The sequence below is a fragment of the Bombina bombina genome, chromosome 4 (genome assembly GCF_027579735.1).
Source record: "Bombina bombina isolate aBomBom1 chromosome 4, aBomBom1.pri, whole genome shotgun sequence".
NCBI lineage: Eukaryota > Metazoa > Chordata > Amphibia > Anura > Bombinatoridae > Bombina > Bombina bombina.
In genome coordinates, this window is record NC_069502.1 from 941,288,072 (window position 1) to 941,304,801 (window position 16,730).

General features: G+C 38.9%; 1 protein-coding gene across 1 annotated transcript in view; it reads right to left on the reverse strand.

The window, feature by feature from the left end:
* GALM (galactose mutarotase) overlaps nt 1-16,730 on the reverse strand; it is a 141,311-nt gene that overhangs the window by 116,129 nt on the left and 8,452 nt on the right. Inside the window, exons 2-3 of the mRNA XM_053711930.1 lie at nt 16,559-16,730; nt 1,941-2,095 (exon numbers count right to left, since the gene is read on the reverse strand). The exon at nt 16,559-16,730 is cut by the window's right edge and continues 32 nt beyond it. Of these exons, the coding sequence (XP_053567905.1) occupies nt 1,941-2,095; nt 16,559-16,730 (327 nt within the window). The remainder of the gene's footprint in view (nt 1-1,940; nt 2,096-16,558) is intronic.

A 16,730-nucleotide genomic window follows, 5' to 3' on the forward strand; every position in this document is an offset into this window, starting at 1 on the left:
CGCCGCCAAATGCGACCGTATAAAAAAAAAAAATAATAATTAACTTTTTCACAAACCTTGGCCTAGATTTAGAGTTTTGTCGGTAAAGACCCGCGTAGCTAACGTAGCTTTTTTTCCTACCGCTGCTTCCAAACAACGCTGGTATTTAGAGTTGTGTGAGGGGCTGCGTTAGGCTCCAAAAAGGGAGCGTTGAGCCGAATTTACCGCCACTTCAACCCTCAATACCAGCGTTGCTTACGGTAGAGGTAAGCTGGCAAAACGTGCTTGTGCACGATTCCCCCATAGGAAACAATAGGGCAGTTTGGGCTGAAAAAAAACCTAACACCTGCAAAAAAGCAGCGTTAAGCTCCCAACGCAGTCCCATTGTTTCCTATGGGGAAACACTTTCTAAGTCTGCACCTAACACCCTAACATGAACCCCGAGTCTAAACACCCCTAACCTTACACTTATTAACCCCTAATCTGCCGCCCCCGCTATCGCTGACACCTGCATTATACTATTAACCCCTAATCTGCCGCTCCGTACACCGCCACAACCTACATTATCCCTATGAACCCCTAATCTGCTGCCCTCAACATCGCCAACACCTACATAATATTTATTAACCACTAATCTGCCCCCCCAACGTCGCCGCCACCTAACTTCAAGTATTAACCCCTAATCTGCCGACCGGACCTCGCCGCTACTATAATAAATGTATTAACCCCTAAAGCTAAGTCTAACCCTAACCCTAACACCCCCCTAACTTAAATATAATTTTAATCTAACAAAATAAATTAACTCTTATTAACTAAAGTATTCCTATTTAAAACTAAATACTTACCTTTAAAATAAATTATAATATAGCTACAATATAACGAATAATTATATTGTAGCTATTTTAGGATTTATATTTATTTTACAGGCAACTTTGTATTTATTTTAACTAGGTACAATAGCTATTAAATAGTTATTAACTATTTAATAGCTATCTAGTTAAGCAATTAGGGGTTAAAATTTTTTATTAGAGTGGCGGCGATGTGGGGGGCCTCGGTTTAGGGGTACATAGGTAGTTTATGGGTGTTAGTGTACTTTAGAGCACAGTAGTTAAGAGCTTTATATTCCGGCGTTAGCCCATAAAGCTCTTAACTACTGACTTTTTTTGGCGTTAGGAGTCTTGTCGGTAGAGGGTCTACCGCTCACTTCTCCCAAGACTCCAAATACCAGCGTTAGGCAGATCCCATTGAAAAGATAGGATACGCAATTGGCGTAAGGGGATCTGTGGTAGCCTGGAATCGCGGTAGGTAAGTGAGCGTTAGACCCTTTCCTGGCTGACTCTAAATACCAGCGGGCGGCCAAAAGCAGCGTTAGGACCCCTTAACGCTGCTTTTGACGGCTAACGTCAAACTCTAAATCTAGGCGTTTGGGTTTTCACTGAGATTATTTACATAACGCTTCTGCAGTCATAACAAAAATGGTTGTAAAAGCTTCTCTGGCATCCTTGTTGTTCAGAAATAGCAGAAATGTATGATTTTGCCATTGCTTTTTGGTAGTTAGAATACCACTAATTGCAGCTGCCCACCAAAATTCTGAAATTCCCGGCAGTGAAGGGGTTAATCAGTTAGCTGGTAAGAGTAATAATATAGTAATGTAGAGATTACCTCTCACCTCCCTGAAGTGTTTTCAAATGGAATAGAATATTGCTAAGTGAGAGTATTCAATATATATTATCTTGCATGTTTTTGTACCAAACAATGTTTTTTTTATAGTGATGAATAAACTTGAATTCAGTGACCTTCAATCCATCTTAAGAGTACATGGAATGGACACTCCTTAGCTAATTGCAAAGATTGGTTGTAGGAAGTACTCACTATTGTAATGGCCAATGGAAGTGCTTAGTTAAACAGGCTCTAAAGAATGAGTACTTGATGTAAATTATTAATTAATGAGTTTCAATTACCTTATCAAATCCTTTAAGTCCTCCATGTATGCTATTTGGACCATTGTTGATTGCTAAATTATAATTCTTTCCATCCACAGTAAATTGACCTTTAGCAATTCTATTTGCAACTCGTCCAACCACGGCACCAAAGTAAGGATGCTTGTTTGTATAGCCTGCCAAAATGTAAGGAAATCATCATTATCATCTGCAAAGAAAACATGCCTTTCCCTGCAGCTCTTTTCTGATATAACTAATAATTTAAACAAAACAGCTACCAGAACTAACCCATCAGGAACACTACTAGTTACTGTCTCTCTGTTTAATGTATTCTATTTTTAAGACACTCCGGCCTTGATCAAATCTATTGACAGCCGCTTTAGCGGCTTTTTTCAGTGCTAATTTTTAATTGAGCACAATCACAAAAGCATGTTTTTTTGTTCTTTCCTGCATTCAAACGATTTTTTGGATCCTTGATAAAAGCCCTATTTTCTTCTATGCACACAAATTTCAAGTCAATTTTCAACAGCTTTTACAGACCAGTTTTGAGTTTTCAAATACAACACCTCTAGGTACTTGAGTCCTGGAAAAGGCATTTTGGGCAAATTTAACACTATTTCAAGGCTATTTGGAAACAGTCTGTTATCTTATACATATGCAAAACATTATGAAATGGCCACATTAGATATTCTAGAGGTTTATTAACATACATGGTATTGACTTAACAATCCATTCATCTCTAATGGAGAGGTTGCATGAAGTTACATTTACATATGTATATGTGTTAAGAAAATAATATCCTATACAGCTAAGGGGATCTGCAAGAAAAGTCACTTCACGACCCCCAAACATCTACAAATGGCATATTTTAATTTTTAGTTTCAGATTTATTTAATAGTCACACATGCACTGTAGTGATGATCACCAACAGTGCTGGAATTATTAAAATCGTGTTTTAAAAAGAGTTAATTCAATCGCGTCTTTCATAGGAACCTATTGTAATCCGTTTCCATCTGCACCACTGCTCACCCATCTGAATGCATCTTTTATGTTGTCAGGATGGGCAGACTATCCACAATTTTTCCATTGCTAAATGGACGCTTTTCAACTTTCACAGTTTTGAGAGACATCCCTGTTTTTTTTTCTCTCAAAAACAGATACTTAACATATAAAAAATACTTTTTGGGAGCTTTTCTTTGGAAATTTCTTCACAGTGACGTTTTTTTTAATGAACAAAAAAATTGTGATCACTCGATAAACTTTAGGGAGCAAATCACCAATAGAGTGTAATTGAGCCATCAAAACAGCGCACTGAAGATTCACAGAGCTAGCCCGGCTCCCCTCAGCATTACTTTCAGCCAGAAAAGCCAAAAAGTCATAAGAAAGTAATTTTTTCTATATGAAGTATGGAGTCACTTTTGTGCGTTTAATGGCTGAGAGTTATGCTGAGGGCTGCTGGACTAGCTCTGTGAATCTTCAGAGCTCTGGTGTTTGATGGCTGAGGCTGGGGGAAGCTGGGCTAGCATAGAGGCTAATGTGATAATTTGTTGTGTTCCAATAATTGGACTCATCCTTATTTTGATAGATCAATAGGCTTCAGCCAGCCTGGCTATGAATATTAAAATGTAATGGGCGGAACCACTTCACTATTGGATAGGAAACAGGAACTCATTTTACATAAATCCTGCCTATTTTTATGGGAGTTTGTTGAAGCTCATTTTATACAAATTTAAAAGTTAAATTAACGATATTTAGAAGCTTCATTTAATTAAAAAAGTAGGTTGATTTTATAACATATTTATAGTAATGTCTTATTTTCTTAATATTTTACAAAGATTTCTAACCCTTTAATAAAGTACTGGCCAAACTTGGGGATATGTATCAGTGAAATGTAACCCTAGCTTTCAGCCTATTGTAAATAATGCCAGACTTCATATTTATAACTGAATCAGGAAGAAGTTGGAACTCGGAAGCCTGTAAGTCCTGTATAAATGTAACTTTATTTATCACATTTCTTGAAAACAAGTTAGTGATGTGTTGGTGGTATCATCAATAGTTGATGTATCTGTTGGACCTGCTGACGCGCTTCGGCCGTTCTGCCGTAGTTATAGCGTGGGTACTGACAGAGACATCAGTGCTTTTAAACAAAGTGCTTGAATCTCATTTGATTAAAAACAGCAGTGCTCAACCTAATTGATTGATTGAAAACCATGGTATGCATTTATAATCATTATTGCTCAAAATTAACTGTTTAGGTAACATTTCATGCGAGACACTAACTATGGGCACAATATAGTGGAAAAAACCTCCTAGTCCCTAGGGACTCACAGTCCTAGAAAGTTTAAACAAATATGTATACAGATGTGTGTAAATGACACTTAACGTTATTGTACAAAATTTCAAATGTTGTTAGTAAATGTTATCAAGCACTCTTTTACACAGTATGCTGTGTCATAAAACAAAAAGCTCATAAACACCCAGGTATTGCCTAAGGTGTATACTGGAACTCAAATGCAATATCAAATAAATACTCAATGGCGAGTCTTCTCGAAGATATGCTGCAGTGTAATGAGCTATTGCTAGCTTATATTGAGATATGCATAAAAAAGTTTGGGGGAAACCCTAGTCCAAAAAACACAACTTTCCAAAATAAGATCGCTTGTATGACAGCTTATGGTTTTCTATATGAGAACCTCTCCACATAATATAGCTAGCATATTAGAAATTATAGTCTGAAAGACATTAGATATGACCCCATATATGTAGAATGTGACCCAGAAGCCTGCTTCATTATTTTGATTTGCAAATTGAATGACAGCCTTCTAACCTTAGTCAATATATATGCACCCCATTCGAAACAAATCCGGTTTCTGAGGTCCCTCCTTAGGTCTGTGTCTGCTGTGAAACAAGGTGAACTAATCCTGGGCGGGGACTTTAATCTCATTTGGGATTACTCTCTAGATAGACTGGGTCCAAAGATAGCTTCTTCAGAAAGAGATCGGCCCATTCCATCTCTAGGGCATTACAGAGTCTTGTTCACCAATATGATCTATATGATTGCTCGAGATACTTTCACCCACAAGACAAAGATTACACCTTCTACTCATTCCCCTATTGACTATTTTTTTTACAAGTTCAAGAATGCTTGATCTGATTACGTATACCAAAATATCTCCTATCTCCTGGTCAGACCATGATCTGCTTACTCTATCGCTTGGCCCCGCCACCGCATATGCCCCCTCAACTTCATGGCGACTACCGAACTGGACAGTTACAGATCCTATTTATAAAACAGAAACCCAGGATTTAATAACAGACTTTCTTAATATCAATGACAATCTCCAAACCTAGACACAGATAGTATGGGCCTCGCTCAAAGCCTACCTTAGAGGACATTTCTTTAGGTTAGAAGCCAAATCCCATAAAGAACAGGGAGCTCCTATTTCAGTACTCACAACACAACTAAGGCTGCTGAGGAGGCAACTAAATCTAGCCTAATCTGTATCAGTTATAGTTGAAATAGCAAACATTTCTAAACAAATTCAAGAATTGGAATTCCACAAAGTTCAGTCCATGTTAGAGAGGTTCAAAAGAATATTATATTACTGTGGTAATAAAGCTTCTTCACTACTAGCAGCTAAGTTACGACACCATACGCACACTCTAAGATTGCCTCTATCAAAATGACTAGCGATAAACATGTATTCTCCCCAAAAGTGAATACAAATATATTAAGGTGCGCTAGGACAAAACAGATACCAAACACCCCCTTAAAAGACAATACCCCTACAGTTGTCTAAAATATGATTAAAAAAGGAAAACAGGTTATAAGGGAGGCGCTAAAAGCCAAAGGTATCAACACTTAAAAGATTTATATATCTGAATGTATTAAAACACATATATAGATAAACAACATATATAAAAGGGACGTCTCCCCAAACATAAAATCATATAATATGCACTACTTAATGCTAAAATCCTAAGCTGGTTAAAATTTAAATAAATACTTCATATAGCATCCACAGGTCTGAAAGCTCTATAATTAAACCACTTGGTATGCTGATAAGTATATGTGACAATTCCTGACAGATATTCGAGTCTCTATTCCATATAATAACTTAAGGATAAAAGTCAGTCTTCACCATAATACATCTTCCGTTATGAGAAGATCAATAAATAACCACCAAGCTGCCAATCAAAAACCGTTGCTATACACTTTTTCTTATTTCTTTTCGGAGGATTTGTATTCCAAAAAAGTTCTTACAGGAACATGGAGTGTTACTTAGCAAACTTTTACTGCCATATACATTACCAAAACCTTCTTAGTGGGGTGAAATTTCCCTCCCTCGCTCGGTGTTCACCTCGAGCGGGTCTGACTGCGGATTTGCGGCGTCTGACGTCACTGAAAGAGGTTCCGGTTAGAGGAAGAGGCCGGTTCTTACGCTTGCTTCCAAAACACTGCAGAACACGGTCCTCACAGCTGAGCCCTGCACAAGATTTTTTTATGCAGGCCAGGATACTGGAACATTCAAATACCACCTTAAAAAGAAGCTGCAAACAAAGTTGATTACCACCTTAAGAGAAATTGCTAATTGAAACCACCACCAATCAGATTGAAGGACACCCCTTTAAATAAGGACACTCACACTTGCCACCACTATCTTGATAAAGCCCATAGGAGGGCGAAACGCGTCATGTTGGCAGTGTTAATCTTTGGCATTTATTGTATGCAACTATTTACACACCTTTGGATTCCTATACATAACCCGGGTTATTAAAAGCATTGGAACTATTTTTCTTTGAAAGAAATATAACACCTGTGGGGCCTGTGGTTGGAAGGAGTTTGGGCTACCCACCACATTGCCCATCTATCTATACCCTTGCGTGCAAAAGCACTAAGTGCAGGGCTCAGCTGTGAGGACCGTGTTCTGCAGTGTTTTGGAAGCAAGCGTAAGAACCGGCCTCTTCCTCTAACCGGAACCTCTTTCAGTGACGTCAGACGCCGCAAATCCGCAGTCAGACCCGCTCGAGGTGAACACCGAGCGAGGGAGGGAAATTTCACCCCACTAAGAAGGTTTTGGTAATGTATATGGCAGTAAAAGTTTGCTAAGTAACACTCCATGTTCCTGTAAGAACTTTTTTGGAATACAAATCCTCCGAAAAGAAATAAGAAAAAGTGTATAGCAACGGTTTTTGATTGGCAGCTTGGTGGTTATTTATTGATCTTCTCATAACGGAAGATGTATTATTGTTAAGACTGAATTTTATCCTTACGTTATTATATGGAATAGAGACTCGAATATCTGTCACGAATTGTCACATATACTTACCAGCATACCAAGTGGTTTAATTATAGAGCTTTCAGACCTGTGGATGCTATATGAAGTATTTATTTAGATTTTAACCAGCTTAGGATTTTAGCATTAAGTAGTGCATATTATATGATTTTATGTTTGGGGAGACGTCCCTTTTATATATGTTGTTTATCTATATATGTGTTTTAATAAATTCAGATATATAAATCTTTTAAGTGTTGATACCTTTGGCTTTTAGCGCCTCCCTTATAACCTGTTTTCCTTTTTTATTCTCCCCAAAAGACATTCGGGAAACGTTCAAATAATTTTATTATTCTCTATATAACATAGAACCCAGTCTTGTCAGGGACCCACTACCTATTAATGAAGTCCATTCATTTTTAGACACGTTAAAGTTACCCCAGCTCCCACAAGAAAGCAGTTCTGACCTTATAACCCCCGATATAAATTGAGGAAGTCCAGAGAGCTATCAAAGGTTTGAAGGTAGGGAAATCACCTGGCCCTGATGGCTTCACAGCTAGATTTTATAAAACATTTCAACTCATTATCACCCCCATCCTATGTCGAATGTTTCAGGAAGTCATGCGCACACGGTCCTTTGACAGAGAATTCTTAGAAGCCATAATAATGACGATCCAAAAACCAGGTAAACACCCAGATAACTGCAGCAGCTACTGACCCATCTCCTTGCTCAACCTAGACACCAAGTTATATGCTAAAATAATAGCCAATAGATTATCAAAGGTCATCCCACACTTGGTTTATCCTGACCAAGTGGGCTTTATACCACATAGGGAAGGTCCGGGTGCTACTAGGCATATATTAAATATTCTTTCCATTGTCTCTGCTGGGGGTGACCCATTCATTACCCTGTCTCTCGATGCTGAGAAGGCATTTGACAGGGTAAGATGGGGCTGCCTATGGGAGGGGCGATGAGAGCCTTCAATCTCTCTATTGATTTTATACGAGCAATCCAAGCCCTTTATTCTTCCCCCGACCGCCAGAATTAGAGGTGTCGGTTTTCACTCCACCTCATTCACTATATCTAACAGCAACAGGCAGGGATGTCCCCTCTCTCCCCTCTTATTCGCTTTATCCATAGAACCCATAGCCCAAGCAATCAGACTAGACCCTCAAATACATGGTTTTCCCACAGAAAACTCACAACACAAAATCTCCCTCTATGCCGATGACATTATTTATGATGACCTCAGATATCTCTATTTCCACAGTCCTCAAACTTCTTGACCAATTTGGTCTAATGAGTTTCTATAAACTAAACATTACCAAAACTGAGACACTGCTTATTCAAATATCAGCCTACACCTAATACATTTACAGCGCACTTTCCGATTCCAATGGAGCTCCCAACATATTAAAATCCTGGGGACTTTTTTTAGTCCAGACCCTTCCGTTACAATCACAAATAATTATTCAGAGAGACTCTTAGAATTCAAAAATCTTCTGCTCTCATGGGCATTCCGGGAGATGATATGGTCAGGAAGAATAGCGGCGGTTAAGATGTCTTTTATCCCCAAACTTATCTATTTATTCAGATGCATTCCGCATAACATTCCCCGGCCGATTTTTAATAAGCTGCAGGGCCTCATCACCACCTACATTTGGAAAGATAAAAAACCCAGAACCTCCAGAACACTAGAGACCATTCTCGCATGGAGGTTTAGCCCTTCCTAATATCATCCTATATTATAACGCGGAATGAGTTGGAATATCTTAATACAAACCCCCAGATGGCACGACTTAGAAACATCATTAATACCAGCAAGCTTAGAGATTTCTGACCTTATCTAGATTCCTCTGCATCATAGACAAAACTTACATTCAACATCCCTATACTTCAGGAGGCGCTCCAATTCTGGGATCAAGTAAGACATAGTCCGGGTATTTCCCCTCACCCATCTCCCGCCCTCTCTTTAGAGAGTGCCATATATTGCTTACCTGACTCTCATTTAGATTCTTGGCGAAACCTTCAAGTCAGGCTAGTATTAGCCTTATACCATAATGACAGATGGCGGTCACACCCTCAATTATGTGTAACACACCAAATTCCGGCCCGTCTACACTTTGATAAAAATAGAAAGTGATGGTATTAAATTACAAAATATTAAAGGAAAATATATATTCCAATTTAAGGATATGTGTGATCCGTGTGGTTTCTCCTTCCTCTTGGTGAATTAGAGTTTCCTTCAAACATCCAAAATAAAAACAGATACAATATTGTGCAATATGTTTGATAGCAAAGATATTATTCACACCAGTGGTCCCTCCAGGGGGCTACTCACACTTTGAAGAGCCAACCAGGCTCTGGGTTCAGACGCACACCCGGCTTCCAGTATAACTCCAAACGCAGACCGCTGCTTCAGTAAAATATATTTTAATTAAAATACATATAAAATGTTAAAAAGCCACGCATAATACTCTCACATTAATAGTTACTTGGGTATCTGTTCCACTTTTTGTTTTTAGTGGGAGCGGTATAACAAATTTTATAATGAACTTGTGGTAAAATAGCCTGCCAAATGGCTTAAGCTTAACCCCACTGCAATAAATGTTAAACCCTCGATACCTGACCTGGTAACCAAATTGTTTTTGGAAGAGTGGTGGCAATAGAGATTCCAAAGTACCGACGTACGTTTTGCCGTAAGCATACGGCTTTTTCAAAGTACAATTTTGGAAATGGCATTTATACAACCCCTTAGTTGTAAGCCATGAGCTCTTGTCGGTTATTGTACTTTTTAAATAAGTGGGCGACACCCTATTACCTATAGTCAGGCCCCTTTGCAGGCAAATCGACAACCACCCCTTGCTACTTCTACCAAATAATCATCCGCAGTTAGAACGGAGAAATGCTTTTTTATTATCCCACAGATCTGGTGGAATTGATTGCTGTAGAGTGTAATGAAAGTAGTTTTATTGGAACCTTTTCTTTTCTCAGTTTTGGAACTCGGATTATGTAGAAACTCTTCCCTGTCTCTCTGTTCTATGGATTTCCTGATACCTTTCATTAAGGGTTCTGGGTAAGATCTAGAGATGAGTCTGTCCGTGAGTTCATCAGCCTGTTTCTGGAAACTCTCCTCGTCTGAACAGTTTCTACGAGTTCTGATGAACTGTCTTTCGTGATGGCTTTGAAAACCCAGTTTGGATGTCCACTACCTGTATACAGCAAGGAGTTGCCTGCAGTGGGTTTCCCATAGATTTTTAGTACTAATGCCACTTCCACGCTCTAGCTGAGTACCTGTAAGGGTGACATTCAGGTAGTTGATACTTTTACTATTATATTCATAGGTGAAAGAGAGACCTATGGCGTTATTGAGATAATCCATGAACTTTATTACCTGGGATTCTCCTCCATGCCAGATTAGGATGAGGTCGTCAATTAATCTCCTGTAAAAGCAGATGTAAGGCTTAAAGGGATTTCTAGCTCCAAAGATGTGGGACTGCTCCCACCACCCCATAAAGAGGTTTGCATAGGAGGTAGCAAATTTCCCTCCCATAGCAGTCCCTCACCTCTGGAGATAGAAACTCTCACAGAACTTAAAATCATTGTGTGTCAACAAAAATTTTGTAACCCTCAGGATAAACTCACAGCTCGCCGTGTCATAGAGTAAAGATTTTTTTTAAATACTCAATTGCTTGGAGCCCCTTATCATCATGGGGTATTGATGAGTAAAAAGCTTTAACATCTATGGTTAACCAAGCTTGCTCATCTGACCAACCCTGGTCCATGACAAGTTCCAGGAACTGTCAGATACTGTTTGGTATCTGACAGGTGGCTTGGTAGAGCCTCAACCTGAGGCTGGAGGATGGCATCCACCCACTGGGATAGGCATTCAGTAAGTGGTCCAATTCCACTAACCAGGGGTCTACCCTGTATTTCCGGTGTGGACTTATGAATCTTTGGCAAATGGTTAAATATGGGAGTAACTGGGTTTTTTACCATAAAATAATCAAAGGTATCATTGTCAAAAATTCCAAGTTCTCTTCCCTCATCAAGTAAATGATTCAATTCTCTTTGAAAGTTAAAAGTAGGGTCTTTACTAAGATGATAATATTAGTCTTCTTCATCAAATTGTCTTAAGGCCTCCTTTACAAATTGCATTTTATTCATGACTACAATAGAGCCTCCCTTATAGACTGCTCTTATTACCAATCTATTGTTTTCTTGTAAACCCTTAAGTGTATCCCTCTCTTTTCTTGTCAAATTGTTGTGATATTGTCTATTATCAGTCTTTTCATCTAGTGTTGTTAGATCCTTCTCCACTCTTTTTTGGAACAGATCCAGTGTATGTCCTCTAAAGTGTATAGGATAAAAAGAGGATTTCTCCTTGAAGGAGGGAAATCTAATTGGATCAACTCCACCCGTGAAGACAAAGAACCAAGTTTCTGAAAATTGTGATTGTAATTCAATAGTGGTGCCAGCTGTGGTGTTGATCCCAGTTTGATTCGCTGAATTATTTTCCCCCTTATAATACTTCCTCAGGGTTAAGTTTCTAATCATTCTGTTGACGTCCACTAATGTTTGAAAAGGATTGAACTTTGCAGAAGTTACAAAATTCAGTCCCCTACTTAAGACTGATCGTTCCATTTGTTAGTACATAATCAGAAATATTCACTACATTATCTAGTTGTACTTCGACTGGTAGTGGCCCCTTCTCTGGGGATAATGGCTTGATGTTGTGACTTGTGTTGACGTCTGCTGCCCTCGTCCTCGACCCTGACCTGTGGGGTTTGTGTGTGTATTTGACACCCCCCCCCTTCTTGTTCTCTTGGGCGTGTCTGAAAAACCTGTTCCATATCACTTGGGATTGTTCCCAAATCCAAGGCTTGTGGATTAACCTGATATTTACTCTGTTGATCTGACTTTTTGTTAATTACTAATGAGGGTTGTAGAGGGTAGGAGTTTGTTTTTGGTCTCACCGTTTGTTGGGCAATGCTATTCTTTATAGTGTTAAAGAAAGTGTGAGTGTCAGAGACTGAAGCAGTAGTTTGATGAGTAATCTCCAAAGTGGTTTCCTCACCACCTGAGCCAGAAAGCTCATCTTGGGATTCAGTCTCACTCTCTGAGAATCTCACTCTTCTCCACCCATTATATCACCCTCTCCTATTAACTCTTCCTCGCCTTCCTCTGCCCCTATGTGGGTAGCCATTCCTATATTGGGAGCGTTCTCTTTTGTTCCAAACATACACCCTGTTAAGGTCATAGTCAGTCTGGTCCCTCAAATATTTTTGTGTTTTACCTCCAATTGTAGAGTCTTAGCTTCTGAGATACTTTGTTAAAGTATTCTGTCATACTCTGAATAATCAGGTGCAACCCGTATTTTATTGAGCTCTGTTTGCACCAAATTAACTTGACTTGTAATCTCTTTAAGGAGCTTGGATTTAAACTCCACTATAAGAAGCATTCCTTTGAGGGAACAATCCGACAAAGTGTCATTCCACCTTGTGATAAAGTCCAAATTGTCAGTAACAAAGGTTGGGAATTTATTTAACCTCTTTAACCCCTGGGAATTATACCCATCTCATGATATTTGGTTAGGATTTGTATATCCCATTTTACCTTGTGTTCTCTAACTAATGAGTGTTCCATCTCATCAAATAGTGAAATCAAGGTGAGAATAGATTTGTCAGTTACAAAGACCTTATCAAAGTCTAAACCTCTCTCATCTCTCTCTCTCTAAAGATGACTTGAGAGAGAAATAATCTTGGTTTTCCACTGTATTGTCCATTGTTAGGTAAATTATTAAATTTATTAAAATCCCAATGTAACTCTGCACCATGTAAAAAAGTTAATTGGTTGTCAAAGTAGGAACAATTTGTTTGATAACCGGAAGAATTACTGATACATTAATCTGTTCAATACACATATAATCACTTAGTGCAACTATATCAATAACAGTAAAAAGCCTATAATAACAAAATTGTTTAAATATTAAATGTCAGGCTCATGCAGAGACCTATGTAAAGCTTAGGCTGCACCAAGGAACAGGGGTGTCCAGATCCCATATATCAAAAAAGATAAGACAAATTGGTAAAAAAAAAGTCCATGTGCAAGCTTTTAAGAGTGGTTGTGGATGTTGTACAAGTTCCTCCTTTGCCTTAGCGGTCCGTAGCCACTAAGGTTCCCATATCAGAAAATATATACTGAATAACTGGGTAAATAATACTCTTTAGAGATATGAGGCATAAAACATCCTAATTGCTTGCGAGGGGTAGTGTATGCAATGCATTCATCGGGTTGAATAGGTAGGTGTTTACGAATTAGAGTTGGAGTTGAAGATAGAGACGGCTAAGCAAGCTATTTTTATGGGAGGTTGTTGAAGCTTATTTTATACAAATTTAAAAGTTAAATTAATGATATTTAGAGGCTTCATTTCACTAAAAAAGTAGGTTGATTTTATAACATATTTATATAAAATTATAGTAATATCTTATTTTCTTAATATTCTACAAAGATTTCTAACCCTTTAATAAAGTACTGGCCAAACATGGGGATATGTATCAGTGAGATGTAACCCTAGCTTTCAGCCTATTGTAAATAATGCCAGACTTCATATTTATAACACCTATTAATTCAAGAATGACAGGTATGACTAAAGGGCACTAAGTGTAAAATAGGTTAACTATGAAAATACCTCTTGTAGATGTATTGATTATTAATAATGTATATAAGTAACACAGGTTACTCTAGGTGCAAAATAGTGGTGCTGAAATATCAGACAATACACCATACAAAGGTGAATATCTACTCACAGTGTATATTGCAGGTTACCGGCTCCTTCCCAATATGAAAAGACAATATCACAGATTCAGTATTTGGCTCAAATAAAGACAAAGTTTTTTACTGAATCTGTGAAATTGTCTTTTCATATTGGGAAGGAGCCGGTAACCTGCAATATACACTGTGAGTAGATATTCACCTTTGTATGGTGTATTGTCTGATATTTCAGCACCACTATTTTGCACCTAGAGTTATACAACAGAGGAAGGAAAGGAAGATACCAACGACTGATACAAGCTGAACCAGCGCCTCCAGCTAGCACACCTGATCTATTCACACAGACCTTGGGAGAGACTGTGGGACGGCTGCGGTTCACCAGAAGGGGAAAGTATTAATACATATTATACACCTGTTTGCATATATAAGTAACACACAATGCAGAAACTAATGAGTGAATGAGAGAATAGAAATTGTCAATCCATATCACAATAAAGTCCCAAAGTGCAGATATGGAAAGAAAGAACAAACATCCAATCCTTTTTCTATACCATTTCTCCCATGTAATGTTCCAGAAATAGAGCATCTGGCTCTACTGTAATGTAGTGAGTGGTTGCAGCATAAAAAGGAAAAGCCACAAGTGCAGATCTGAAGAATGCTGGAGCAACCGCCTAGTACAAAGGGCCCCGCTACAGTATGGTCCACTGACATAAATAGCTCTTCACCATGGAACAGGGACTCCCTATAAACCAGAGCTTGACAAACCCAGGAGCCAGGGAGCCACTGGCTCCTAGAATTTTACCCCTGGCTCCTAACTTTTTGGAAGATTCTCCAAATATCTATATAGAAACACCAGTGTCTGGCTCCTAAAAGTATGTCTGGCTCCGAAATATTCTTACTGGCTCCTAAACAGATTTGTCGACCACTGCGTACCATGGAGGTAAGATAAACCTTAGGCTGCATATCTTGCTTGTGGGCCATATTTCACTTGATCAGAGTTCTAGGGAGCAAGCCCTTCACTGTATCGTACCTCCCCTCAAAAGGTGCAAGGAAAGCCACTGCCAATTCAAAGGGCCACCAATCATATACATAGGTAACATACAATGCAGAAACTAACAAGTGAATGAGACAATAGATATTGTCCATCCATATCACAATAAAGTCCCAAAGTGCAAATATTAAAAGACAGAAAAACAATCCAATCCTTTTGCTATACCAGTTCTCCCATGTAATTTTCCAGAAATAGGGCCTTAGACTGAGCTCATAAGACTGTAATGTACTGAGCGGCTGCAGCTTAAGAAGGAAAAGCCACAAGTGCAGATCTGAAGAATACTGGAGCAACCACCCAGTACAAAGGGCCATGCTACAGTATGGTCCACTGACATAAACAGCTCTTAACCATGGAACAGGGACTCCCTTTAAACCCTGGAGGTAAGATAAGCCCTAGGCCCCAGATCTTGCTTGAGGGGCATATTTCACTTGATTTCAATGATCACAGTTCTAGGGAGCAAGCCCTTCACTGTATCTTACCTCTTTTAAAAAGGTGCAAGGAAAGCCACTGCCAATTCAAAGGGCCACCAGTCCAGGGTAAGCTAATGGGAAATGGGCTCTGTAACTCAGCCTATTAACTGAACTCCCACCATTCCTTTCATTTAGTGTTGCTCAGGAATCTCACAGTCTCCTACTGTCGGACAAAATAGAGGGAGACATTTTATATACTTCTGAAACCCCCTCTGCCCCCAGTAGGTAAGGTAAGTAAGTGTAGCCAAAACAGTAGCTTCCCTAAAACAAAAGTGAAGCTTACTGTTCCTCATCTCATAAAGGTTCCGCATGCATACTCTCCACAGCAGCACAGTGAGGGTCTTTTTGTAACATGGCAGTCTTAACCTGAGGTAGATTGATTGCCTCAGACAGGGTGAATGGGAAGAGCTATCCAAGGTACACTTCTGTAAATGGTGGACAAGGATGCTGCTCCAGTATGCTCAAAATATCTTGGGCATAAGATGCCATATTTAAGTTATCAGTACAACTGAAATAGGACAGTGCAATTCGGCAGCTTTACCTGGATCACCAGGAGAAGGGGGGGGGGGGTAGTAGGTGAGAGCATTAACAATAGGGCTGTCATTGTAGCTTAACCATTCCAGTAGATAGAACTAGAAATCTTCTGCAAAACTAACAAAAATGCTATGTCAGGGTCTGAGTTATACATAGGTAAAACTTTTCTTTAGTAAGCCATAGTGCATTTATCAGCTCATCTTTACAGCCTCGAAGTCAATCATAATGGCTGTTTCCCAGAAGAATCCCACACAGATAAACATTTTCTATCTTGTGTATGAAAGAACACAAATTAAATACATGAAATTCACATAAAATGTTGTTCTTTTTGTATCCTTTGTTGAAAACCAGTAGCTAAAATGCACTATTGGGAGCTTGCTGGCAATTGGTGGCTACATGCATATGCATATACCATTAACAGAACTTATTTTGGGGCCTCTCTAAGGAGTGTGGGGCAAGCACAATTTTTTTTACACAGAAACAAGACGTGTTTTTTTTTTTTTTTTTTTTTAAAGGTAAAATAAAAGACTCACCTTCTAAATTATCGAACCCCAGCACAATATCTGCAAATTCTCCATATCTATCTTTTGTCTCTAAGCAAGTGATTATACAACCAAAGGATATGACTTCTACTTTAATAGAATCAGTCTGAAGACAGAACCTCTCCACTGCACTTCCATTCTCCAGCTTCCCAAACACGTCTCT